Source organism: Falco rusticolus, chromosome 6 (genome assembly GCF_015220075.1).
Source record: "Falco rusticolus isolate bFalRus1 chromosome 6, bFalRus1.pri, whole genome shotgun sequence".
In the NCBI taxonomy this organism is placed as follows: domain Eukaryota; kingdom Metazoa; phylum Chordata; class Aves; order Falconiformes; family Falconidae; genus Falco; species Falco rusticolus.
This window is the reverse complement of record NC_051192.1, coordinates 41,696,552-41,724,119: the sequence shown is the minus strand read 5'-3', so window position 1 is coordinate 41,724,119 and position 27,568 is coordinate 41,696,552. Positions and strand designations below refer to the sequence as shown.

The 27,568-nt window shown below is 37.4% G+C and overlaps 1 protein-coding gene across 5 annotated transcripts in view; it reads left to right on the top strand.

The window, feature by feature from the left end:
- TMEM181 (transmembrane protein 181) overlaps positions 1–25,711 on the top strand; it is a 36,021-nt gene extending 10,310 nt beyond the window's left edge. For 2 of the 5 annotated variants that reach the window (XM_037391601.1, XM_037391603.1), the window contains exons 2-18: positions 2,837–2,940; positions 7,637–7,692; positions 8,485–8,575; positions 9,162–9,280; positions 10,361–10,480; positions 12,342–12,422; positions 13,432–13,531; positions 14,332–14,462; positions 15,072–15,163; positions 16,242–16,299; positions 16,952–17,054; positions 17,154–17,205; positions 17,888–17,970; positions 19,082–19,171; positions 20,815–20,881; positions 21,085–21,111; positions 21,828–25,711. In XM_037391601.1, the coding sequence (XP_037247498.1) occupies positions 2,837–2,940; positions 7,637–7,692; positions 8,485–8,575; positions 9,162–9,280; positions 10,361–10,480; positions 12,342–12,422; positions 13,432–13,531; positions 14,332–14,462; positions 15,072–15,163; positions 16,242–16,299; positions 16,952–17,054; positions 17,154–17,205; positions 17,888–17,970; positions 19,082–19,171; positions 20,815–20,881; positions 21,085–21,111; positions 21,828–21,906 (1,453 nt within the window). In that variant the 3' untranslated portion in view covers positions 21,907–25,711. Of the gene's footprint in view, positions 1–241; positions 1,285–2,836; positions 2,941–7,636; positions 7,693–8,484; positions 8,576–9,161; positions 9,281–10,360; positions 10,481–12,341; positions 12,423–13,431; positions 13,532–14,331; positions 14,463–15,071; positions 15,164–16,241; positions 16,300–16,951; positions 17,055–17,153; positions 17,206–17,887; positions 17,971–19,081; positions 19,172–20,814; positions 20,882–21,084; positions 21,112–21,827 lie in introns of those variants that run through there. The other 3 variants (XM_037391602.1, XM_037391605.1, XM_037391604.1) reach the window with 2 other exon arrangements.
- The last annotated feature ends 1,857 nt before the right edge of the window (positions 25,712–27,568 follow it).

Genomic DNA, 27,568 nt, shown 5'->3' with positions numbered 1-27,568 from the left:
AATGGAGTCAAGATTAGGCCGAGGTCTTACATTTGCCCTTACAAAAGGAGTCCGTGTTGTCTCACTGACCTGTAAATTGCACATACTGTAGCACATAAGTAGCACATACAGTCAGTGGCTTAAATGAGACTTCAGGAGTACCAGTGTGAAAGAAGGGAAAACAGCACGTCCCTGCTCTCTCTGGTCTCCTCTCTGCTAACTGCCAGCACGACTGTTCTTAGGTAGGTGTATACCAACTCATTTTGACTACTAGGTGTTGCACCACCTGGAGAGGAGCTGGAATAAAGAATGAGCCAACGTCTGGAACATGTTTCTTTGAAAGCTTGCAAGTGCATCTGTGCTTTGGTGTACCAGTAAACCAGGGTGATAATTGCCAATAGCTGTGATGCTGTGAGTGTTGGCTGGGTGGTGAACTCCGGTGACTTTCCTGTAAGGACTGTGGAGGTGAAGCTGCTTCTCATGTTCACATTATGCATTTTGAAATGTGGAAGCTTATCAAAAGAACCGAGAATATGCATAGCAAGTCAGAAGTATCCTGCATGAGACTGTATAGCTGTTAAGAACAGCATGAGCATATGTCATACTTTCCTGCATATATACGATACTCTTCCAATTGTCAGCTATTCTCAGCTCATGGACTTTTCCCATCCAGACCTGGTTTCTGTGTGTTGCGTGATCCTTGGTGTGTGCTCTGCCATGAAGCATCTGGTATCCCCTTCAACCCTTATGTTTCATTGAGGCATATCAGCATTTTAAGTACCATTTTTATATAGCAAGGATTTTCTTGTTAAGATTAGTATTTTGGTATCTCAAGATAATGTGCCGTATGTGGTGTTCTTAGGGAAACAAGGAGTGTTAATTAATTAATTAAGGAATGAATTAATTAGGGAGACAGGTCATCTGTGGAACTGGAGGAGCCCTTGGAACAGATAGGAAAATGCGCCTTAGTGTAGTACTACTACAGATGTAGTAGCTTTAAAGCGATTTAAGTGCATGAAGGCTGAGGTGTTAAGACATTGATTGAAGGAAAATGCTGTAGTTAATATCCCTGCAAAAGCTGTGCAAACAAGTTCTGGTTTGAAATGAGCCTATTATTTGGCATTTTTCAAAGTCAAAATCTTATTTGTCTGTAAGGGTCTCTGTGACAGAGATCTGATCTGTTCCTGGTTATGACTGTCACAATTTCCTGTACAATTTACCTTTTTTTGCCTGTACTATCAGCTATTCTGACTTCTTGGACTGGCGTGGGGCTTTTGCGCTACATAAGGGTGTGTGGCAAGCAAGGTAAGTTACACTGTGCTTGCAGGTGCTGTGCCCAGAGTCCTGTAAGGCCAGTTTGGGAAAACTTGTAACATTTACAATTACTTGTTTGCAGTTCTCATTACCTCTGTGGGGTTTTCCTCCCTTCCCCACCTCCTTTGTGAGTTAAATTAAGATTTGTATCTTTCAAACTTACAGTAAAGGAATAATGTAATTATTTTTTTATTTGGAAAGAATGCAGGGATTCTTAAAAACAGAGGTTATTGTTACCTTTTACTGGTGTAAAGTGAATTGTTTGCCTTACTTTTAAGGGCTGCCAGGCATGCAGGCATGCGGTACCTAGTCCCAGAATTCAGGCTGGGCTTATGGAAAGGATTCCACCACTTTTTCTGCATTTCTTCAATAATATGGTGAACCAGTAACGGCACCATTCAGCTGGTGAAAAAAAAGTTTTATTCCAAGCTGAAAGGGAACACTGTCTTTAAAATGTAATGCATTTATTTCTTTCCATGATGATGCTCATACAGTTTTATCGGAAAACGCCCTTACCCCCAATCGTATTGCTTTCCCATATAAACTGTACAGCTTTCTATGATCGTGCCTCCTGGAACAGCAGTAAATCAGCTATATGGCAGCTCAGCTCTGGCATGACTCAAAAATCAAAGTGTTGGCTGTATTTTGAAACGTGGTGGATTTTCCTGTTCTGAACTATGCATTTAATAAAAAGGGAGATAGACGAGGGATATGTTATGTAGGATTAATTCTTTGATCATGTTTCCCTTAAACTAACAGAACTGGAAGTTACCTGTTTCCAAGGGAGGCAGTTGGTCTTTTCAGTTTTTTCCCATTTTGTCTTTAACCTAATAATAACCACCAAACAATTGTGAAAGAGATGTCATTGCTTTTATGTGTATCTGTATTTAAGTGTCTAATAATAAATTTAAGTTCAGGTTTCTATTTTCCAAGCTTTGATGGAGCTCAAAGAAGAATGCAGAGCCTGAGCATGTACCTCCAGCACATCTGGAGCTTGCCTTACTCCTTTTTAGGGATGATCCTGCAGGGATGAAGTGTATATATCTATATATTATAGTGTATATATATATATATAAAATTATATATATATAGGGTGTAGAAAACTCATCAAGATCCTGTGCAGGTAACTGAGTTGCTAGTGACATCAGTCCCTTTAGGTTAAGCTGTCATTGCAGGAGATATGTTGGATATTTAAATTATACGTATTAACATATGAACTAAAAAAAAAAAGTAACTTTTTCTCTCTCTAAGAAATGCTTTCTTGTGCTCAAGTCTTAGGACGATAGAAGACCCTAGCATAAAAAGTATGGGCAAAATTCATACATTTTGGGACGTGCATGTGTGTGCACATATATAAGCCTAGCAATTCCTAGTAGTTATCCTTGCCCTATAAAGCAGCATTAATATTATTTCTTAGTGTTAACATGTTACCTCAAAGTTTGGTTTAATTTTCTTTGTGGAGGAATGAATGGGGACTATTCCCCCACCCCGGCTTCGAAATATGACCAACAGCTAATTCTGTGCTTTTTTTTGTTTCTTGTAGGCTGGCACCGATGCGATTATATACACTGTCCAAACGGCATTTTGTTCTGGTCTTTGTAGTATTCTTTGTTTGTTTTGGTCTGACAGTCTTCATAGGAATAGCAGGTAAGGATATTGTCTTTGTAAAAGATTTCAGTTCTTGTATGCTTTATCTAAACCTGTTGGTATTTACAGATGTATTTAAATGCTAATGAGCTTACTGCCCCTAAGGTGTCTGAGAAAGCATTACTTTTGACAGGGAGGGGGAAGTGTCTCCTCCATCTCATTTTTTTCATAGGAGTATTACCTACACAGATTTGGTATTTGCAGCTGCTTTCCAGGGGAGAGTCAGTAAAGTAAAACAAAACCTGCTTCATTGTAACGTAATTTTTCAGCAGGCTGCTACATTAATTTTCTTCTTTGTATTTCAATCTGTAAAATGGTGGTGCTCATACGTCATTTCCTGGAAGGAAATTGATAACTGTTTGAAAGGCTTCTAAATGTTTGGGTGATAAATGCCACAGAAATATAGAATATTTTAGTGATGTAAAAATGGCAGCTTCTTTTGTCAAACATAGATGAGCTTAGGTGTCTGGTTTCAAAGACCTTTGTGGGAGTCACGATGATCTGGGAGACTAAGCCTGGATACTTATCCTGGAGATCAGAGAGATTTGTGAAAGTCTGGTTGACAAAGATGCGGAGTGTCATTAGGCAGACGGAAAGTGTGGGAGCCATCTGTATTTCATTCCAGAGAGCTTCTCCAGGTCTAAAATGTACTTGGAAAAAAAAAAAATCAGTGTGCTGTCACTGCACTGTTAATAAGCTAATGCTTTGCTGTCAGAGTATCTTTGTCAAAGCAGAAGCGATGGACAGGGAGAGGGGAAGGGAGGGACTTGTGTACTCATTAAGCAACCCGCCCCCCCCATGTAAGAATTATTTAAGGACAAGGAGGTTACCACCTCCCCCCACTTTACAGCTTATTTCCACCCAGCTGTGTTCTCCCTGGCACTCTCTGGCACCTCTTGTAGGGTTGTCTCTACCTCTGCCCTGTCCTTCACTTCCTTTAGAAGGATTTAGATTCATCCCCTCCTGCCTGCCTTGGAAAGAAGTGGGGGTTAAGTGGAGGCAGCTGTTTGGGCTTTTTGTGCCTTGTAGGCAGTATGTTCTTCATAATAGCATTAAATAATAATTTTTTTTTCTGTGAAATAAAACCTTCTTTCCTGCTGTTTGATTTATTGTAGCAGCCTAAGGTTCAGACAGACTTTCAGTCCATAGAGCTTAACCACAGATATTCCTGTGATTTGCCTAAGGATGCTGAAGGGCATTATTTTGCCGCTGAAATACTGTATAAATACATTTACAAAAAAGCATTTTACATGAATGATAAAGGAAAAAACTCCTGGAATTACTTAATTTAGTGCTATTTGGCTTTAAAAGTGAACCATATTTGTAGTTGTGTATTTATACTGCTGCTGAGTTGCAAGAGATGCAAGAAAGTTATTTTACGTAAGGCTAGGCAAAAAGCAGTGCTCTTGGAAAAGAAAACTGAGCATTTCACTCTTAATCAGTGGCAGAACGAGAAAGAGAGCTGTGTTATCGTGTTGCGTCTGTGTGCAGAGTGATCCGATGATGTGGTTGCCTTTGGTCCAGGGAACTTGGCTGCTGTAAGGCAACACTTGGTCATGTGCACCCCGCTGGGGTCCCAGGGCTCGCCTGTGATCCCCTTCAGGAACTGGCATGGCTGTGGGATTTTTGTGCTTGTAAGAGTGGTTTGCTGGATCCTTTTGTTGACAAAGCGTGAGCACAGTTCATTATTATACATTCATTATTTTTAAAAGAATGCTGTTTACCTTGGGAGGACACCCACTGAACATTTACTGTGATGTTTTTGGTGGCTTTTGTTGACAGCTCCTTGCTTCCAGTGAATAGAGGGAGGGGCATTAACAATAGGGTGCTCCCTCAGTAAAGGGTGCAGTCTGAACAAAACTCACCAAACCCACTAAGTAAATGAAAAAAGTGTGAGATACCTCCGTGTTTTCTGTGCTACTTGAATATGCCTTTGCCCATATTCAACATCTCTCTCTGCAGTTTGGGAAGCCTAGCAGAAGTCTTGCTTCTCATCCGAGGAAACAAACAGTTTAATGAGGTAGCTGTTACTCTTCAGTTCTTTTAACCCAGGACAGGTGCACACTTGTTCTCCCCGTGCCCCCACACCCCCAAGTTACATTCACTTTCTTTCCCTCTTCCCAATGGGTCTTTGTTATCTTCCGGGTGAGACAAGTGCAAGGAAAATCCAAGGTGCAGAGCTCATTTTCTGTACCTGTGCAATTTTCCTGTTCGCCACCTCAGGGTGGTTCTCTTTGTTTTCAGGCATGATTCTGTTGACTGAGCAAGACTGAAAAAAACCCGCCCAATAACAATGTAGTGTAATCACCATTGTTTAGTAACATGACCACAGCATTGTTTTGGTTAGCTGCTTTAAAAAGCTTTAATATATTGCTTGCTAGAGGAGTAGGAATTACAGCAGTAGAACCTTATTATTTTTTTGGTTGCTGCTCTTAACTGGGACTATGGTCTCTCTGCCCCAATATTGATTCATATCTTCTGGTTTAAAAAAAAAAAAAAAAAGTTTAAAAAGGCTCATTGTGTTGTTTTTGTTAAGATTTAATTACTGAAAGATGATGACTTATCAACCATGAGCACTTACTGAAATTGAATTAGGCTTTTCAAAACAAAAATACCTTCCAAAAATCTGTGCTGTTTGTATGTACTTGAGAATTGAAAAGTTCAGTGATGCAGAATGGACTTTATAGTGGGTAGCTGTTAGTGAAGTTGAACTGTAATTCTAATATGAAGCTTTGATTATGATGGGTGAAATTCTTCATTTTTCCATTGTAAAGTCTGTAAGATTATTAATATTATAATTACAGTGGTTATAGAAGCCCAAGCAAAGCTGCATGTTTAGGGCTGTCATGGCAGATAATCTAAAATACTTCTTGCACAGAATGATTCCATGTTGCTTATTTATAAACTTCCTTCTTTTCCATTGTTTCCCTGTAGTAACTTTGAAGTCTATGGTCTTTGTGAAAAACTGCTTTTCTTGCATAGTTTTTTTAATACTAAATTTGTGGCTGAAACAGCATGTTTTGAGGATTAATAATTTACAATAAATTGCCAGGCTGAATACATAAGGGGAGAGACCATTTGAACAGAGAAATCTTAACTGTGACGCCTCTAGAATGATCCAACTATGCATGTGTATGTCCTGCCTATGTCCCTACCTGCTATACATGTCCTCTATGTTTGTTCATACCCCAGTATATACATACAGACTTTTTCCTGCTTTTCCCTTTAATTTTTCTGGTTTAGTCCTTTTGCGTATGTACTTATGCATGCATGAGTACATACTTCTGCGTATATACATACAGACATACCTAAGAAGGCTAAGGGGAAACTGTACTGCTGTCTATGACAACTTTATCAGAGGATACACAGGAGATGGGGCTAGACTTTTCTCAGAGGTGCATGATGGTAGGGTGAGATGCAACAGACACAAGCTGGAACACAAATTCCAGTTAGACATGAGGAAATTTTCTTGTTAGAAGGGTGGTTAAATACTGGAACAGGTGGCCCAGGGAGGCTGTGGGAGTCTCTGTCCTTAGAGATGTTCAAGACTTGACTGGACATGGCCCTGAGCAACCTGATCGAATTAAATAAGAGGCTGGACTAGATGGCTTCTGCAGGTCTCTTGTAACATAAATTATGATTTTATTGCTTCCCATTAACTGCATACAGAACTAGAGGTAGAATGTGAGTGGATGGATGTGGTTGACCAGTACATGTGTGTCTGTATCCAGAATGATTAGAGGAGAGGTTGCATAAAAAGTCTGGAAGCAAGCTGAACACCTCCCACTACAATTGGACATGAAACTCTATGGATTAAATAGATCGTCTGTCTTGGGAGAAATTGTTTATAGAACTTTTATACAATTATGTTTATTTATGTGATGATATATATAATATATTATAGCACCAGCTTTCTATAGAGAAGGAGGGGCCCCATCTGAGTAGACTGAGAATTGTTCCCAAACATGTGGGTATCTTGGCTTGAACAGACCAATGCGATGAAAATCCCGCACTAGCCAGAAAATACTGTTACTATGATTGTACAAGCGAGTACACTACATGTAGATAAAACAGCATTAACATCAGGCACTCAAATACCATGGGATGTGCTTGCCCTGCTACCCAAGCCCGGAGTGCAATGCATTAATGGGTGCTATGCCCTATGTAAATCAGGCCGTGGTAGCAGTTCGGCTATAGAAACTTTATAATGCAATTAAATATATTGGGTTTGATATGTTGTTTTAAATATGTTGTGGTTTGTTGAGCTTCAAGTTACTGTAACAACAGTGCCACTGGTGCTTAGCTAACTTTTCCTGTGGCTGAGTACCTTTAATGAATGCAATGTACAGCTTAGCTTGGGAAAAGTACAGTGTGGTTGGTTGTAGTCGTTTAGAGTACACATGCAGGGCTTCTGACACGGAGTTCTTGATTTATAATTTATTTCCTATTTAATTATGCCTAGAAATACTGTGGCAGAGAGGCTTAAAGGAACATTCAGGCCAAGTTTATTAATGATGTTGAGATGTCTAAGTGATTTACCCTTCATCTTAAACATCTGAAAAGTGGAATACTATTTACCTGCTTTTCAGGGAGGTATTTTATATGGTCTTTTTAAATCTGATATTTACATCATTACTAATCAGTAATATGCATACTTCAATATTGTTTTCTTTCTTCCTTCATATGTATTATGTAGGTCCTAATGTAATTGAAACTTCTGTAGCAAGAACTGACTTAAATAACAGCCTAAAGGTAAGAGTTAATAAATATTGTTGGATTACAGGAGTGGCTTTATTTAATGTCAGTAATGTTACACATTCACCTTCCCCCAATTATTTTAAGTGTTAAAATTTGTACTGGAAAAATTCTTGACCACATGATGCTTTCCAGTTTGAAATTGAATGTACAGTATTGTACTACCACTGTGTTGTTTCATGGGTGGCCAGCAGCAATTTCTAGTCTCTTAATTTTCTGAGCAGGAAAGGCAGGAATTCTATGATGTTTCTGAACAGTAATTTCTGATAAAGTAACCCTTGAGTATTGATAGGATTCCCTGGTGAGTTCATATTGGAGATTCTTGTAGGAGGTCCAGAAGAAGAAATTGAGAACATAAACTGAAAAAGAATGCTGTCAGTGACAACTGATGATATCTTTCTTGTGATCTTCCTTTTTATCAGCCGAGAAGGAATATGTTTTTTTCTTGTTAATTGTTCACTGTCATGTGACCAAGACATGGGATCTGGCTTCCTAACATGAACCTTCATGTTCATTTTCTTGAAAGCTTTCATATTCTGGTTCTCTGTTCTTGCATTTTATTTTTTTGTCTAGCTCTTCACTGTCAAGCTAATATTGAAAATAATTTGCTACTTCTCTGGAAGACTTACATCTGAACTGCTTATTGTACTGTCCACAGAGTTGCACATATTAAATCTATTACCAAAAATATTGTCACAAACATAATTACCATGCCTTTCATCGTTGTAACTACAGATATATCATGTAACTGAATAATGTCTGGTGCTAATCTTATGGGGTTTTTTACAGCTGAAGCCATTTAATTTAAGTTCACCACCACTGTCCACTTACAATCAGCAGCTGTGGCTGACCTGCATTGTTGAGCTGGATCAGCATGAGGGTGAGAATCTTACCTAATTCTCAGGAAACTGATATAGTAACTTGTATATTGTATCTTTCATTTCATCTGTCACATACATGATCCTGTTGCTTTCTGGTTATGATTGGTGGATTTTTCCTCTGATACATTTTCTCCCCCTCCATGCCACCCCCTGCCCCTAGTAAAGACATGGACAGCAGTAATCTTGAGAACTGGAAGCAATAGGTATATGGGATAAGCCGTTTGCTATTTCTGTGAAAGCAGTAGTATCTAAAGAATCTGTCTCCCCCTTCATTTTGGAGGTAATTAATGTGTAGATTGTAATTGTATCAATTTTTCAAAAAAATTTCCCTGTAAATATGTGAGAAATACTGTATTGGTAATTGTTAATCTGTTAAGATTCAGTAGAGGGCATTTGTGAATTACTGCCTAAGTATATAAATAAAAAGTTTTGTGAGTTTTTTTATTAATATACTGGACCTCTACTCCGGTAAAGTATAACTGAATAACTTTGAGTAATCTTTGGATATCGTAGTGTTTTAAACTATATTTGGAACTGTATTTCTGCATGTAGCAATAGCTTAAATGTTTTCTCTTTTAATTACAGGATCCCTCAAAAAAAATGTTACTATGACAGTCAAAGTACTTGGAGTGGTGAAGGACGGAAGCACACCATATGTTAATAATCAGGTTCACAATCGGACAAGATTACTCAGTTGTGCACAAGTATGTGCCTGCTTAAATAAAACTGCTGAAGTACATTTTCTTTCAATCTGTTTGTGTGCATGTTACATTACATTGCAAATGAGAAGAATGTATCTGTTAAGTATGTCTCAGGAAAGACTCGAGTATAGTTTTAACTAGAATTGCAACCTAGCTAGCAATGCTGACCAAGATACCTACCTGTTTGTCTCTTTCTGTTTACTTCTATGACTTTTGTCTATTATCCCTCAAAGACCCCTCAGCAAAGCAGTGTGTCCTGCTTAGTCACCTAAACAGATTTAGCAGTACTGAAGAAAGGGGTATTGTAGTAGAAGATTGGGTATAGGGCTCCAGAGGAGACAAAAATTCTCCTCCAACACCTAGCGGAGGGTCTATTGAAATCAGCTGGCATCTGTGTTCTGAAAAAGCCAAATGTCTTGCCAACTGTGAAGAAATGTTTAAGGTTTTTAGTTTCTAGTATAATTTTTACTCATGTTTTTAGGTTTAGAGACATCCAAAACAGCTTCTCCAGATGCATGTCCTTTAGGAAGGGCATAGCTGAAGGTTTTTTGTGATAAGCATGTAGGGTAAATAAAATATTTTCTTTTTTTATATATATATATACACACATATATATGAAATCTGCAGAAATTAATTGTGTTCCATTAGATTTAATTACACACAGCCAAGAGGGCAATATGCTTGGGTTTTTTCTTTCTTTCTGTGAAGTTTTAGAAATGAGTTCATACAAAATAGCCCCGTCTCACAATCTGATAACCTAGAGCTTGACTGACAGGAGTTATGTAGATCCTTCCTGGTGCTGCAAGCAGTTGCTTTCACCAGCTAAAGTGGAAAGCTAGCCTTCTTCATCAGTTCAACCTGCTGACTGACTTCAGCAGTTTCTTCTACTTTGTCTGATATCTGTCGAGAAATTTATGTGCAGGTCTTACTTGAGTCTTATTCTGACTGATAAAGATTGGTAAGGCATATAACAAATACCATCAATATCTGACCATTTAGAAACAAATTCTCCAACCTAAACTAACAGTGCATATTCTGGAATGAAGGCTTTTACATATTTTTCTTCACTATATATGTTCACAGAAATGCAGTGAAATCATTGTTGCTCACCTTGGCTACCTGAACTACACTCAGTATAACGTATTTGTTAGCTTTGAAGATCTAAATAAGTTGACATACACCATCCAGAATATTACTTTCACAGTAAGTACAAAGTTTTATACTAGCAAAAGAAATCTCTTTAATTACTAATGCTGTAGAAGTCTGCTTTAACTGTAATTAAAAAGTTGTCTCATTTTTGAAGATAAACATAAAGATGCATCATAATAATTTTTTTCTGTCACTACTGTCAGAACTATTATAGCATTTGCTGTTAATAAAGTTCTAGACAAATTTTTTTAACTCTGGAAGGAAAGATTTTTCTTTCAGAACTGCTACTGCTGTTTTCTGGAACAGATAAATTTAATGTGATATCTGGAAGATATTTTTAACAGTATGCAAGCTAAACTAGAACATCCAGTTTTCTGCACTTTCTTACAGAGATGTTGCCTCTCTAAAACAGTATCTTTTTCAGCCTTTCCAGGAGGTGTATCTGAATTTGCAAGATTTTTCCAGACTTTATAAAAGCAAGGGCTAGAAAGATTTAAGACACTCAAAGAAAAATGAAGACTACTTTTTTATTATTTTTATTTTTTTTTAATTGTGCTTATAGGGAAAACTGTTTATTCAGCTAAAATAAGCAGGCTAATAAAATAGTTCACTAAAATAATCCATAGTGAAATAAGAAGTTCAGTTCATAGTGCTAAAGATTGCTTATAAAAGTTATATCATCAGTGTGTGCTGAGTGGCTCCAGAAAGAAATTTAGAAACATGTGCACTGGGAGAAAATGAAACTAACCTAAATTTATAATATAGGTTACTATGGTATATTCTACCTATATGCAACAGTCGATATGTCAGAGCAGGTAGCAAGCAAAAATCTTACTGTAAAGCTAAAGTGTTTTTTATGTACTTAATTAACTTCCAGATTTCAAACAGGACAAAAGGTTGGAGCATTTATAGTTGTAAGATTTATTATCTTGCTTTGCAGGCTGCCTTTAAGGCAGACCTGCGTGCAAAGCCAAAATACCCAAAACTAAACCCCTGTTTCCCTGCAGCAACCAAAACTGTCAATTTATTTCATTATTACAATGGTTTATGGTGATCTCAGTTGAAATCATAGGTTGCCTTTTTTATAATAGGTTTCCCTACATATAATTTTTGTTCTACATTGACAGTTTAAAAAGACAAGACAGAGGTTGACAGATTTAATACATTGAAAGGTACAGCTTCTTGTTCAGATAGGCAGAGCATATGTTGTACCAGGATTTTACATTTCAAAAGTGGCTTCAAAAGAGAAGCATGCCAGGTATGAGATAAATTGTCAACAGAGCAGAGTTTATGCAAGCTGATATGTTATAATTAATATTTTTACCCTTCTAATAATTAGAGGAGGACAAGAAAATTTTCCTCCTTAACCTATGAAAAATGTTCTTTATTTCTGATTAGCTCAAGTATTCTTCCTTACTTGATTTTCTTCTTTCCACTTCTGAAACAAGAGAATAAACTTTAAGAAAACAAATCCATTACAGGAGGATGCCTGTACTTTATTAACCTGTTCATAATCAATTTATGCATTTGACTTTGATAATAAAGAACATACTGGATTTAGCCAATTATTGGCATTCAAACTTTGAATGAAAGTGCAATTGAAATCAATTAAGGAAGTATTTTTTTGTCCTGAGAAGAGCTGTAACATATGACAGCACCCTTAACGTGTTACAAAGTGGCAGGGTAAAGCAGAAGCAAGGATATTAGGCTGCTTTGGTTATCTTTTCATCAGATAATCCTATGGGTATACATTTATCTTTGCCTTTCCATGGTGACATGGTGGAATTTGGTTATACCTTTACATTTTGAAAAGCCTGAGAACTTCTCAGTGTCTGCAGAAAGTGCTGATTATTCATGTTGTATGTACCCTGTCAAAGCATTGTTCACTGGGCTATTTTTTTCTGTTTCCTTGTAGTGGAAGACCTACAATCCAACTTTTTCACAAGTGGAAATATGGTTCCGATTTGTCTTTGTCGTTCTTACTTTTATGGTCACGGTAAGATTTCATTTCAGTTTTTCTGGAGTATATTATGTAGGCAGCTGATAACCCTGCTCTGTAGTGCCATATTTAGTAACTTAACCCCAGGCAGCAGAGATGAGATATCACTGCATGGGTGTAAAAATATGTTTCTGAAATACTTTTGTAGTTGCTACTTTTATGTTTTTACAAGTGGTATTGAAGCAACATTATGAAAACGGGTTAAATGGGAGAACTTGTTTTTCTAAACTCTGATTTTTGAATTGAACATAAAGAATTTTGTTTAAACAAAGGGAGTTGTGAATACATGCTAGAAAAAATATGTTTTTGCCATGTGGGTAGGCTCAGACATTGGAATAGGATGCCCAGAGCGTTGGCTCTCCACTCCTGAAAATGAGCAAAACTCAGTTGAATATGACCTTGATCTAACTTTAAAGTCATCACTGCTTTGAGTGTGAGGATGGGCCAGATGACCTCCAGAGGTACCTTGCAATCTAAATTACACTATGATTTAGATTATCTCTCTCCTCCAATCTGGTTTGGCCCCTGGAAAAGAAGTGTTTGGGGAAAAAACCCACAACATAAAATCTAAAACGCAGAATTTTCAGAGTAAGGACACTAATGCCCTGTACACCTGCATAACATTCTTCTCACATAGATGATGTCAGCAGGTAACTGTGAATGTGGTATGGAATCTTTTTTTTTTTGTTAAGAAGTGAGTTTAAGTGGAAGTTGTTGGTAGTGTATGACCAGTAATCAGGCAACATTTTTTCATACATTGTTGATTTGCACAGTACTAGCTGGTTTCCTTCTCAGTTTGCTTCAGAGATTAAGTAATTTGCATTGGGGTAAGCCCACAAACTTGAAGTAGAAGTAGAAGCTAGGAGATGTGGCTCCTGTTTTACAATGTTCTCAGTGGCAATGAACTCATGAAGTAGCCTTTGCAATGGGCTGTGTTACCTCTTTAATCCGGTAAAACCATTAAGGCTGTATTTGTTCCTTAAAATTTTTTTTTGTTGTTTTATAGTGTCTGTTTGCACATTCCCTGCGGAAATTCTCTATGAGAGACTGGGGTATTGAACAGAAATGGATGTCCATCCTCCTTCCCCTCCTGCTACTTTACAATGGTACTTATATACTGGAATTTTTAGAAAAGCTCCTTTTTAAAAAAGAAAAGAAAAAAGAAAAGAAAAAAAATGCACGCAAGAGAGGAGGCAAAGTGGAATTTGGCCTTGAACTTACAAGCAGCTGTTTATAAGGCTTCAGGAAACTAATTAAAAAAAAAAAAACAAACCACACAAACCACAACCCTTTTTAAGTGTATTAAATTCAAGGGCATAATTAGTAGGTGGATTTCATTCTCTTCAGCCACATGAACATCAACGCTATTTGTTTAAAGCCCTGGTTGGAAAAGGTGACTGCAACCATAGTGAACCTTCCATATACTGACCTATAAATGCAGTTTCTGTGTCTGCTAAGTCTTACTTCTTCATTTTTCAGATACTTGCACGTCAGTTAAAAATGGAGGGTACTTTTAGTCCAGTAAACCACATCAAATTCTAGCACACTCTAGCAGTACCAATAAAGAATAATTGCTTTTCGGTCATTCTATGATAATTTTTTAGGTCATCACCAAGAGTAGTGGTTTAGTAAAGAGTCTAACAAAACCTGAATTCTTCTAGAAGTGTTGGCAACCATTTGAGATTATTTCTGCAGCACAGAGGATTGCTGCTGGAGGCACCTTTCTTTGTAACGGCACCAATCTTTGTAAATTAAGATGCAGTAAACTTCAATTTCATTTTCTGGTGTAATTTGAAAAAAAAGGGCGTTTTGTTCCTCTGAAGGTCCATTCTGCTTTGCTTTTCATAAAAGAAAAGGCTGTGCTTTTTCCCCTCTGTTTAACTTTTTTTTTCTTATTTTGTTACAGATCCATTTTTCCCCCTTTCCTTTCTGGTGAACAGCTGGTTTCCTGGAATGCTGGATGATCTATTCCAGTCACTGTTCCTGTGTGCGTTGTTGCTGTTCTGGCTTTGCGTCTACCATGGTATAAGAGTACAGGTAAGGGTGCAACATTATCTCCTACTTACTGAGAAGTCAGTACTTTTTTTTTTTTTTTCCAGTTCTCTCAAAAGGTGGCAAAAATAAAATTGGATTTTTAAAACAAGAGACATCTATGTTATTCTTAAAGTACAATTTGACACATGAAGCTTTGGAGTTAAAATGAGTTGCAGTGAAGTAGATTGTCTTGACGCTACCATGCCTAAACGAGATCGATGGGACAGTCCACTCTACACTAATGCAAGACAGTCTTCAGAATTACGATGCCGTTATGTCTTGTTCTTGCTTGAAAGGTTTTGTTGTGGTATATGGTGGTTGATTGGTTTTTAAACCCCTTTAAAATACTGCATAAGATAAATATGAATTCTGGAGCATATTCCTAGATATGCAGTATTAATGAAATATGTGGGACCTTATAAATAGGATGCACCAAATGTACTGCATCTTATTAACACAAATGATGATACAGTTTTATGTCTTCTGTAATCACCCATGCAAGTTAAAAATACAAAAGTCTCTTAATCTAGTTCATGTTGGACAAAACAAAGATGATAGCTATTTTATTCTGTCAAGAATGAATGAAATCTCAAATGTGTTGTGTCTCAACAGGGGGAAAGGAAGTGCTTAACTTTCTATCTGCCCAAATTCTTTATTGTTGGACTATTGTGGCTGGCCTCTGTTACATTAGGAATATGGCAAACGTAAGTAATTTAAAATTTAGTGCAAAAGTAATGAGCTGAGAGTATTGAAGAATGAGAAGATTTTTTATAATTAGTGGTATGTTTCTTAATGATCTGATTGTGATACAGGAAGGGAGTTCAAATTCTTATGTCTTTCTGTGTTGCAAATTGTGACTGATTTGAAAACAGAATTTCTCATGGATGATCTAGTAGTACATAATTTTATAAATCAGACAGAGATCTAGAAATCACTAGTTTGTCAGTGTTACGGCTCCCTGCAGTACTCCCTCTAGCACTATGTCCCAGTTAGCTTTTAGTATTCAAAGCAACAGTTTCTCTGTAGTTAGCTATTACACAGTTTGACCAAACTTTCTCAGCTATTAAACCTGCACAATTGGTATTGACACTGCTTAGTCAAGTTATGCTCTGTCTCTTCAAAACACAATTATTTTGCTTGGTTTAGTGTTTCTCTTTTCCAGTTTGTTATGTTAACATAAAGGTGTCACTATTCCCTACCCAGAAAACTTTCTCAGTTTTGGTACATTTGTAGTTTCTAAACTGTTTCAGCCTCAAGTGTCTGCCTCTTATTTTATTCCTCAGGAGGAAAATATCTTGTAAACTTCTCCATGCCGTTTTACATTGTTGAAAGCAGTGCTGTTGGAAACGCTTGGGCTAATGACCTATCAGCAGAATTGCTATGAGGGAAGGGCTTATACCACAGCTATTTCTTAAGTACAATTCTTATCACCAAGGATAAGATATAAACACTAAATCCTGAAGGCTTGTAGGAATTTACAAGATTATACGTTTTCTAAAATATAAGTGGGGAGATTAAGACATGCTCGCACCTGAAATCCTCCATATTCCTCCAGAACTGGGTTTGGGAAGGAGGAGGATGTTATGTACTGTAAACTGTCATGACTCCATTGGAATCAATGACATTGCACCAATTTATACAGCCAAAAACCTTTAGTTATAAACTCTGTATAGTAACTTTAAACCTTTTCTTTGTTAGTGGGTTTCTTGGTCGGTACGTTCTTTTTGACCTTGTCTTTTGTAATGGTTTAAGTACCACTTTTTCATTTTGAATCTTTTCCAGTGTTAATGAAGTACATGATCCTACATATCAATACAGGGTTGACACGGGTAATTTCCAGGTAAGTCAGAAATGTTTTCTTGCTATTAAGTGGTCAGGTGGAGTTTGTTCTATTAAAATCTGTAACACAATTTAGACAATAGGAAATGCTGGTCAGAGGGTCCTATTCTGACTAGAGTACTTTTAATTTTGCTTTAGAACGTGCATAGGCCATACTGAGCTCCATCCCAATGAGAAGAGTAAATTGTCTTGTAAATCAGGACACTCAACACCACAAGTTTAATTATATACTCATGGCTGTTGGGATTGAAAGAAAAAATTTTAAGCTTCTTACTAAGTCAGTTTTGTACATCTTTACTCCTGCCAAGTTTCTGTGTCCTAGTAAATTTCGGACTTTCTTGTTGTAAAGGAAGATCTGATTTATACGGGTCCTTGTATTGTTCTCAGGAGCTGTGTTTTTAGAAAACCATTGAGATTCAGCTCACTGTGACCTCAGTGAACAAAATGATGACTTCTATCAAACCTTTCTTTACATTCCCCCAGAACCTACCTTGATGTACAGCCATCCTTCTTTTGTACTTCCTTTCATGAACATACTTTCCCTGGATAAATGGACCATTTTGTGTTGTGCTTTGGGAAACGGTGATTTCTATTGAGGGAAGAAGGAATACACCAAGTCTTGTAAAAAAATAAAACCTAAACTCTTCTTACAGGGAATGAAAATCTTCTTCCTTGTGGTGGCAGCTGCATATATTCTCTACCTTTTGTTCCTGATAGTGAGGGCATGCTCAGAACTTCGCAACATGCCTTATGTGGGTAAGCAATATTCTTTTGATTCTTCCCCAAACAGGCTTGCTTCTCCAGGATGCAGGTGTGAGTTTGCTAATAACAACAACTTTTCTGAATCTCTTTCAGATCTCAGGTTAAAATTCTTGACTGCATTAACCTTTGTTGTACTTGTCATTAGGTAAGGCTTTTCAAAGTGCATTTCTCAGTCCTGTAACGTTAATAACCTTTTTTTTTTTTCCAGGGCTTTGAATACATTTTGTTGCTAACAAAATTGTCAATGAAACTGAGGAAAAACCGATATGATTGTTATGGCAAGCATTTCTTAATTTTTTTAACCCTTCCTGAGGCTTTTAGAGATAACTTTATATTGTTACCACAGCAAGACACTGCAAGATTTAGAGGTTCACTTAGCAGAGGTGTTTTCTGTACTGCTGAGGGGTCTGCAGTGCACTGTTCACTTCTTTTGGAGTTTTATAAGCTTCACTTAGTCAAAGCAGAAGTTTAGAATTAGTTTCTTAGATTACTGTTAAGTGTCTGTCTCCCCCATTCCAAGCAGTTATTTCAAATTACTGTTGACTCTTGTATTGTCTATATTGGTTGAAATCTGAGGCAAATAGACCGGGGTGGGGGGGCTGGGGTCTGCCTTACTCAGTTGACTGCTGACTTTCAATCACAAATGACTTTTAAAAATTACTTTTAATCATTCTTAATTTAGAACTATGAAAGCAAATGTATCTTAAAATAAATGGTCAGCCTGTTAACATAATTATTTTCTCATATACTCTTCTGTCAAGCTACCATTTCAATTTTGCTGTTTAAAGACACTGTACACATATATGCTTTTAACTTTTTTTCCACAGCATTGTTATACTCTATCTACGCTTTGGAGCACAGGTTCTACAGGACAACTTTGTTGCTGAGCTGTCGACTCATTATCAGAATTATATCCTTGTGTTGTGATACTGCTCAAGTAGGAATGTTAATCTGTTTTCATGCAAAAAGTACTTAACAGTGATGCACCTAAGGACTGAGACCTTTGACTTCTAGGTGGGCTTTTGAAGTTGAGTCCACTTTGATTAAGGCTTTACGTCAGCATTTTGTAACAGCTTTTTGTAAAGATTATGAGCTGTGAGAGTTTCAGTTGACTTTGTGTACATCATAGAAGTCATTTGATACTGCATTTGATACACTTCAAAAGGAACAAGGGCCTAAATATGCATACATTCAAGTAATTTTAACAAGTTATTGTGACAAATTTGGCTGCATTCACTGTGTGAATTCAGTTTGCTGTATACCTGTTACTTGGCACGGAGTGTACCAAAATATTTGAGAAATTAATAGTTTAGAAGCCACTGAAAATGTGTCTGTGTGTTGGTCCAAGTCTACATGTAGAAGAGGTCACAGCAGAGAATTTAAGTGACTTGAGAGAGACTATTTCTGATGCCTATCGGCAGCAGGATTACAAACTATTTCTGGACCTGAACCATGAGATCCTAGTTCATTCCACTATCTGAAAATGCCTGTGTGACTGCAACTGCTCCCATTACTGATATGCTTAGGTAAGTATTGGGAGCTAGTAGAAAACAGTAAGTAAAGCCTTCAGTATTTTCCCAAAATGATGGCAAGAAGCCATCTTCCGTGTTCTGTCTACAGACAGTCCTTTCTCCCTCCTTCTCAATCACTGTGCCAAGGAAAAACTTTAAAAAATAAACAAAACAAACCAACCCCACCTGAACACTCCCCTTACTCAGCTTTCTTTCGAAGGCACAACTATTCAATCTACCATGCACTCCACCACTCAAGAGTAGACCTTATCTCAGCAAATGTTACTTGTGTTAAAGCTTTGTCTTCAGCGAGAGCTTTACCATGAAAGAGCGTGAGTACATTAATTGTCACTGAATTTAAAACATGCAGTTTTGTTTAGCCATTCATATTCTCAAACTTTAGTAAGGTAAACATTTTTTTCATTGAGATAGCTTATGTATGGTTTGGGTCTTGTTTCCAAAGTTAATATGTGTGGAACTATATTGAGCAAAATCCTTGACACTTACTACCAGCAGAATTCTTATCATTTTATGGTTTATTGAACTTTTATCTCTACACATTAGCCTTCGTGTACTCCCCCTCAAAGAACGCACTTTATGGTAAGTGTAAGCTATTGTGTGGCATACTTAAATGACAAGAGCTGGCATATTAGCTTATACTGTGTAACATTTTTATATTTTGGTTGTCTTTTTACTATTTCCATTTACTTTGAGTTAACATAATCAGAAGCTGCACTGCTCCTGAACAAATGAGGATTGGAAATATGAAGGAACACATAAAATGTATACAGCTGATCAGCTAGACTTGAATTCTTATGCACTTAGACGAAGCTTATAATCGATATGATGTTTGCATATAAGGCACTAATTTTTGCATGGACTCACATAAAGTCCTTAAGGAGCAACAACACTGCATTTGTACTTTGTTCTAACAAAGGTTAATGTATTGGCATGCTGGCAGACTGGACTCTGAAATAGGTAACACGCTGTTGGAAAAGTAGGAGTGAAGCTGATCTCTTACATAGGAGGAATTCTGGGGAACTTGCTATGGGGAAAGGGCTGCACAAGGCCCGTGTAGAGGGAGATAAAGGATTGAATTGGTGGGACTTCTGGTTTTGCACTCTGTGTGGAGGATGTAATTTGATTCACATGATGATTATAAAGCATTATCCCTCTCTAGCAGATAAAGATCTTTAAAATAAGTATTTTATTGCTGAGTGCATTCTCTGGTTTTAGCCTTGAGTTTAAAATATGGAACCATAGAACAGCCCAGTTTGGAAGGGACCTGGAAAGATCATCTGGTCCGATCTTTCATGGGAAAGAGAGCCTAGATAAGATTATCTAGCACCCTGTCTAATCACATCTTGCATGCAGAGAGGTATGCAGGGGGAAGGCATTACATATCAGAGCTAGCCCTTCCTCTAAATTTAGAATGGTGATGGATGGAACCATTACAGAAAATGGCTATTTTTCCATTAAGGAAAACAAGAGGAATGGCTGGGTGAGCATAAAGTTAAAAACTTGCTGATGGGTTGCAAGAAATATTGGTTTATAGAAGGCAGAAAGTAAAAAGCTGCCAGGAAGGTGCTGTTTATGGCAAATGGCTGGATTGAATTTTACTTGCATATGGTTATGAAGTGGAGTTAAGCAGCACAGATTTTGCAAGGAATGAAGGCCTTGAGGTAGAGGGAATTATCATAAATAGCCAGTGGGAAGTATGTGTTTTGTTTTGTCTCGCCGTAAAGGTACAAGTCCATCCTTCATCTATTACAAGGATGAAAAATAACAGGCTAATCATTGACTTGCATACAAGGAATTACAGCTTTGGTCTACTATATTTGTAGTTTGGAAATAACCAAGAAGTTAAAGAAGTCAGTGCTTTTTAATACATATGAACTTTTAAATAATGGTTAAGAATAATGAAGACTGACTGAATTACTCTTATGTGCAGGTTGAAATAATATGACATAGGGAACTGCAAGAGGGAGGATATCCACTTACGCAACATGGAGAATATCTATCTAAAAATGAGATAGTTACATCATCTCCTTAACTTTTAAGACTACCATGATGTAGTGGCTGAAGGGTTTAAAGGAAATAATTCCTGTTTGGATATAGTTTTGTTGAATTGTAGTCATGACTGCCTTGGAAGTTACTGAGTTTTCTGCTACAGTGTTGAGTTGGAAGTACAGCCATATTTCTATATTTAATGTGCCAAATTAACCCTTATTTGTATTTTCCAGAATCACAGTTGAAAGACAATCCTGCTTTTTCTATGCTGAATGATTCAGATGATGATGTGATTTATGGGTAAGATTTTTAAAATACCTACGAGAGTTACTTCTGTTGTGTTATTTTTGGATATGGAAAAGAACATTATATTAAATAACGGAAGGATTTGTAGGTTGTAAGCAAAAGTATTCTGCCTAAAGAACAGAAACATAGCCGTATTCTGAAACAGAAATGCAATGAGAATGCATGTTATTTTTTTTTCTTTTTTTGGTTTCTAAAAGGGATTGCCATGGCAGTAATACAAACAGGTAAGGAAGTATTAGGATGCTGGTAGTTTATGAAGGCAGCAAGAGCGGTGAAAGGAAAGGACCTCCTTTTAAACTGGGAAGGATTGCAGGAGCCAGGTGGAGTTTGCAAAGAGGCAGCTCATATACAAGTGCTTCAGGGAAGGAGAATGGCTCTTCTTAAATGTCCATCACCTACTGAAATAAGTATAATCACATCTAGCAAAACTTCCTGGACTTGTGTGAGCTTACGGAATACAATTACAGTAGCACTTAAAACTCATCCCAATCAGGTCTTTCTGTGCTAGAGACACTAAAGAAAGTCATTATCTGCCCTTGACGTTTTCCTCTCTTACCAGAGACACTGAAGTGGCTGGAACAGTGAGGATGGGATTAATATTGTGGTGGCCTGAACAAGTTTGTGCTAGACTAGCTATATGTGTTGTCCGAGGTAGCTTGCCTTTGTTTAGTTAGATGAATAGTGGTAGTACCGGCTTGCTTCTGTACAAATCTGCATGAAAAGGGGCTTGTAGTTAGTGGAGTAACTTTTATTATGCATCATCCTCTGGAGAGAAGTCATATATGTTGTTCATAACTCCAACAAGGAAGGAAAACAGATAACCAGCTTCTTACCCAAACAGCAATTTGATACCTCAGTGTACTTTAGAACTTTTCTGTTTGTTTTTGACTTCCTCTCTCAACACCATGTTCAGAAGTTTTAACAAGTATCTGTTTTACAGGAGTGACTATGAAGAAATGCCACTTCAGAACGGTCAGGCTATTAGGGCCAAGTATAAAGAGGAATCGGACAGTGATTGAGTGATTTTGACGTAGACAGACTTGTTCAGCTGGAATTAAACCAATTTAAGTTTTCTTAGATGGACAACTTCCTTGGCTTCCTTACAGTCTGCTGTCATCTGAACACCGGCTCCCAGGAAGGAAATCCTGCTTCTGTTTTTGTTTACAAAGTTAAAACTGAAAAAAAGGATGCTTGAAAAGGTTGTGGTGAAAACTTAAGAAACCAGAATTTTTACACATCTTATAAAATGCCTGATAGCAGGATGTTTGTGGACTAAAATCTTTAAGTCTATTTCCATTTTAGAAGTGTCACATTATATGCTGATTTTAAAATTGCTTCCTTGCTGCAGCTTGGTTTTTTGGTTTTGTTTTTGGGGTTTTTTTGAGGATTCTGTACAGCATACTGTCATTCATCTGTTCTATTTGTGTTAGCTCCTTTGCATATTGTCCACTGCTGTATGAAGTGCCTCATTTCCTTTTCATTTTTCTACCTTAGCCTGTTGAGCTGGAGGCAGGGGAGGCAGGGAATGAAGTGTTTTAGTGTTTTGGTTTTTTTTTTAAATGTGAGTAAACATGAGCTTTCCATTCTTCCTTTGAAGAAGCGATATAGTCTTAAAACATTTTCTAAATGAACGTTACCAGATTCATAGGTGCGAGATACATACAAATAGTCAATTTCTAGTGAGCCAAAATAGCCTCAGTGGTGCAAAATCATTTGTATAATATGTTTCTTAACAGGCTTTACTGCCACAACAAAAGTGTTCATTTCAGTTTTTGGTTTGTTTTTTTAAGCAGCCCTTTCAAATGGTAATATTCAGACAGCAACAAATCTCAGAAGGAAGCCAGTACTCTCTTCTCCGGGTTTTTTATATGCTGGATGATATTGTTGCATTTACAGATAATATAGTATGAAAGTTTCATAGTGAATTACAATTTCAAATTTTCAAACATTTAATTTTTAGGGGCTTTTCTACATCAGAATTTTTCCTTAAGTTGAATTAATAGATAGTTAATCTACACCCTAGGAACAATTTGTGGTTGCTTATGTGTTGAACATGCATGAGAGAGCTTTTGAGATGTTCCATGCATAGTTCAACTTCTTTGTCATACCAGTCACCTCCTGCATTGATCAGAACTTACTAGCACATTTTGTGATTATCTGTGTTCCAGCCTGTGCTGGAACAAAGTTATATGGGAATTAAGTATTCCTAGTACAATGCTGCTGCTTCTCTGTTTCAAAGTTGGTTTCGCCTACACCATCATTCAGTTCTTTATTTAAGTGGATACTGTTTGTTTCTAATTACTTTTGTTTTCAGGTACTTGACCTGTTTGAAAGTATCTTTTTTTCAATGGATTTGTAACTGTGATTTACTCTTGTAAAATTTCTCTGCCCTGCTGCTGTAGAAGACTCTTAAAAGCACTGTTAACGTATTAGGCAGAAAAAATGGTGCTGGCTTACACCAGGGAATTGTGCTCATCACTGAAGTAGTTTAAGCAGAAGAGTGCTATGAAGTCCTACTAGACTTGCTGAATTGTGCTGGGGAGAAAGTAAGACTTGTTCTGCTTTGATGCAATAACTGTTCTGGACCATTCCCATTGCAGTGACCTCCTGGTAGCTGTTCAAGATCGTGAAGGGGAGACCTCACAGGATTAGCAGTTTTCTTAGAGAGGACCAAAGGAACTACTTCATGTGGTTGAATGTGATCATAGAATAGTTTAGATTAAATCAGCGCTCTGTTAAAGACCAAGTGTGGTAAGATGCTGCGTGTGTGTGTGTGAGAGAGAAAATTTTCTAAAATTATGTAGAGCTGTGAAATTTTTTGAGGGTATTTGAAATTAAAAACTTTCTGTACCAGGGATCATTTATTTGTGAGAAGCCAAAGCACTTTTGTATGACTAAAGCAAGGAAACTGCTGGAGCGGGAGGAGGGGGAGGTTTTTCCCCTTCATTTCTTGATTAATTGGTTTCGGTTTAGAAAAGCATATAGGAAAACATGAAAGAAGTATTTCAAGTTAGTGTTTTTTTTCTTTCCAGTGAACTGCAGTAAGCTGTACCTTCAGCACCTTCATTTTAGATATTTTTTTTAACAAATATGGGAGATGATCTTTGTATCCTACAAGTGGAGAGCCCATTCTCACTATTCTGAAGTGACTCTCTTGAGGCTTTTTGAATTTGCTGAATCAAACTTGGGAGCCAACTAGGCATCCTTTGCATACCCCAATCCTTTTGACTTCCATTGGAGCAACAGTGGGTACAGGAATTAGGTCTTCAAAAATTGTTATTTACATGGTCCTTATATATTCAGATCTCTTTTGGCTCTGATATCATTTAATTCTGTTCTGAAGAGAGAAAATCTTTGATTTGACCAATGTGCGATGTATACTAATATTTATCACAGCCTGAACTGGTTGTTACAGTTAACCCTGAAATACAGTATCATGCTTTGGGATTTTATTAACTAAAGGAAATATTTTTAATCTAACTTTGAGATAATGATTTTTTGTCTAAACTGTTCTCAGCCCATTTCACTTGCCATTTTGTTTCCATTAACTTACCTACATCACTACATTCAGAGTGGAAACAAGAAAGCTGAGAATGGGAAATGTATACTTTAAGTGTCTCACTATGGAAATAGTGAGAAAATAGTTTCCTTGTTAATTTTTAGAGAATATATTTTAGGAAATGTTTGCCATGCATAAGAGCTTTGTATTTCAGAAGTGCTAGAGTGTAACGGTAAGCTTGGTTGAAATATTACATCAAATTCAATATACAGTAAAAAGGCAAAAGCAGTGAAGCAGAAACAGTTTTGCTAGCAAGAAATCTCAATTTCACTCTTATTCCACAGCTGGTAAGCAGAGACAGTATCTGAGCAATATCACAATATGGATTGTAAACAGCTTGGGAGTAGGTGGCATGAATTCACCTATAAGTATTGTAACCTAAGGGTGAAACAGAAGATATCTTGGCAAGAAGCTAGCCTCACTTTCCTTTCCTTACTGCTAAAGTAATTGTTTCCATCACTAGTGGAACTGTATAACAAGAAATATACGAAAGGCTCCCAAAGCAGCATACAATGTTCCTGCTCTAAAGGAGATGCCCTCCATCTATTAAATAACTGCAAGGTTTCCATGTACACAATGATCAAGAGTGACTTTCAATGAAACCAATAATCATTCAGCATGAGCCATTCACAGCAACCACTCTCTGTAGTAGTTGCTTTGAAAAGAGAGTTGGTGTTGGATTTGGTTGGAAGCTTTCCTAGGACTGGCAAACAAAAGGAAGCATAAGGCTTAACACCAGTAAGGAAGAGCTAGCGCGGCAGACCCCTGGCACTAACACTGGGGGAAATGGGAGGACAGTTCCAGCTAGGAAAGACTTTGGTCTGTTGTCTTTCTTTGAGCCAAAAGACAACTTTGTATCCATAGTCACCTAATTTTTGCCCCGTTTCCTTTTGCTTATGCCAGTAATAACCTTTGCATTACTGTAACACTTTTTTTAGAAGTTTGTAAATATGTAAAATGAAAACATGGAAAAAATTGTGTACCAAAATGGTATAAAAATGTGTAAGATAAATGCTCTGTTTAATGAGAAGCTGTAATTAAATGCTGCTTTGAGACAGTGTGTGTGAGGACATGTTAAATATTCTACGTATCTATACATTGTTAATGACAGCAAATTTACCCATTTATGTCTGAAAACTTCATGCTAATATGGAATATGAAGGAAAAACTAATACTTCAAGTGAAAACTGGGTATTGAGTTTCTTGGAAGACTTCATGTGCATAATCATTGTTAAATATGTTCATAATAAAGTTTTGTATCTTTATATTGTATCTTGGGGGTTTTTTCCTTCTAGTGAATGACTAACTACCATTTTCATTATATACACATTTTCAGTTTACATGTATTTTCTCATGCATATTTAAACTTAGTTAATTCCTTGGTCAATCTGTGCTGACAGCCTCCTGGACCCCATCCTTAAGCAATTATGTTTTGGCTTGGGTTTTTGTTTTTTTTTTATTACCTTGCCTGGGCTTGAAGGTGGAAGGACAGGTTGCTAATTTTCCTAAGAAATACACTTGCCAGCTCCTCTGTCTTTCTCAAACAGCTTAACAGCGGCTTTGCTGTGTCATGCTGGCAGTAAAACCTCCCCTGGTGGGTGTTAGCAGCACCTACCTTTCTGCTACATGTGCACGCTTCAGGTTAGCTGCTGTCAGATGCCTCTGCCAGCAGGGCTGTACATTCTCCTACTTACCCTGCAGTGATCCATCCTCTCAGCACACCCAGGAAGGGCTGCCCCACCTTCAGCCCAGGGGCCAGTAATAAAAAAAGCTCAGAGCTTGTGAAGATGCTGATGTCATTCATCTCCTTAGAGCTCTGTATATTCCAAGAGTTCGCTTGCTCACAGCTGTTAGACTGCAGAAGCCATCAGCATGTCTCTTTGAGGTGATGCCATTTCCTTACATAAACTCAAGGAGAGAGTGAAATCTCATCGTGTGCTGTATAAAGTATCTGTAAACATCTCTGCACAAATGATACACAACTAGCTTACTCCCACTTTAATATCAGAGAGGGTAGTGCTCGTTTACCAGCAGCAGTTAATTCTGAAGTGATTTTCTTTAGGTTTTAGCTAAAACAGTTACTGGTAGAAGACGGGCCATACTAATTTGTGGCAGTTACAGTAAATAATGACACCCCCCCACTTCCCCCTTCCTCTTCCTCCTCCCCTCCAGATCAGAGCTGATGCACCCGATTTCTATGCGGCAGTCCCATGAAGAGGCATGGCAGTGAAGCTAAAGACAGGAAACAGACCATAATTACCTTCCTGAATACCGCAGCCCACAGTCTGTGCTAGGTTTCTTTGGACAGCCAGTTAATTGGAGCAAGGACTCTGAAAGCTCATCACTCTAATGCTCTGCTTTGGCACCGAGGTGAGCTGGCCAGCAGTCTTTGAAAAAGGTGGTTAACATGCTTGAAGATACCTAAAACTTAAAAATCTTTAACTGTACAACACTGAGACACTGTAATATGCAATGGCTGAGCATTTCACAGAAAAGTCCTAAGTTCAGCAGAGGGGGGGGACCAACATCCAAAAAAATCGCAACCCCTAAACCCCCTTCTGTAATCCTAAAACTGTTACATTGGAAGTGTTGGTTATTGCTCAAATGTATAATCTATAAAACTCTCTTTCTGTAGCACAACTTCTAGTTTAATTCAACAGTGTTTTTCTCCTCCCGTACAGCTTCTACACTGATTTTCCTGTAGTTCAACACATGCAAGAACCAACAACCAACACATACGCACACAAAAAAAAAATATCAAGAGATTTGCTATTATTAACATGAACAAAATATAAGGAATGTTTGAATGGCCCGACTAAATACCAAGTGTTTCTAGAAGGAAATACTGACTCACAGTGCACAAAACTACTTTTTTAAATGAAAATAAGTATTGGAGTAGATACTACACTACAATTATTATTCTGGCATGCTAATGGAAAGGAGATAAAGTATCCAACCAGCCAGATTAAAAATTCCCTTAGTGATTCTGCGATTTATTCTCTTTATAACAAGTTTCTCTCTCACCCTGATGGCTATTTCAGGTACTTTATTCAATTTATCTTGTTTTTAATATTTTCTTTTTACAGATGTTGTACTATTTCTGACACTGAATACTCTGCTAA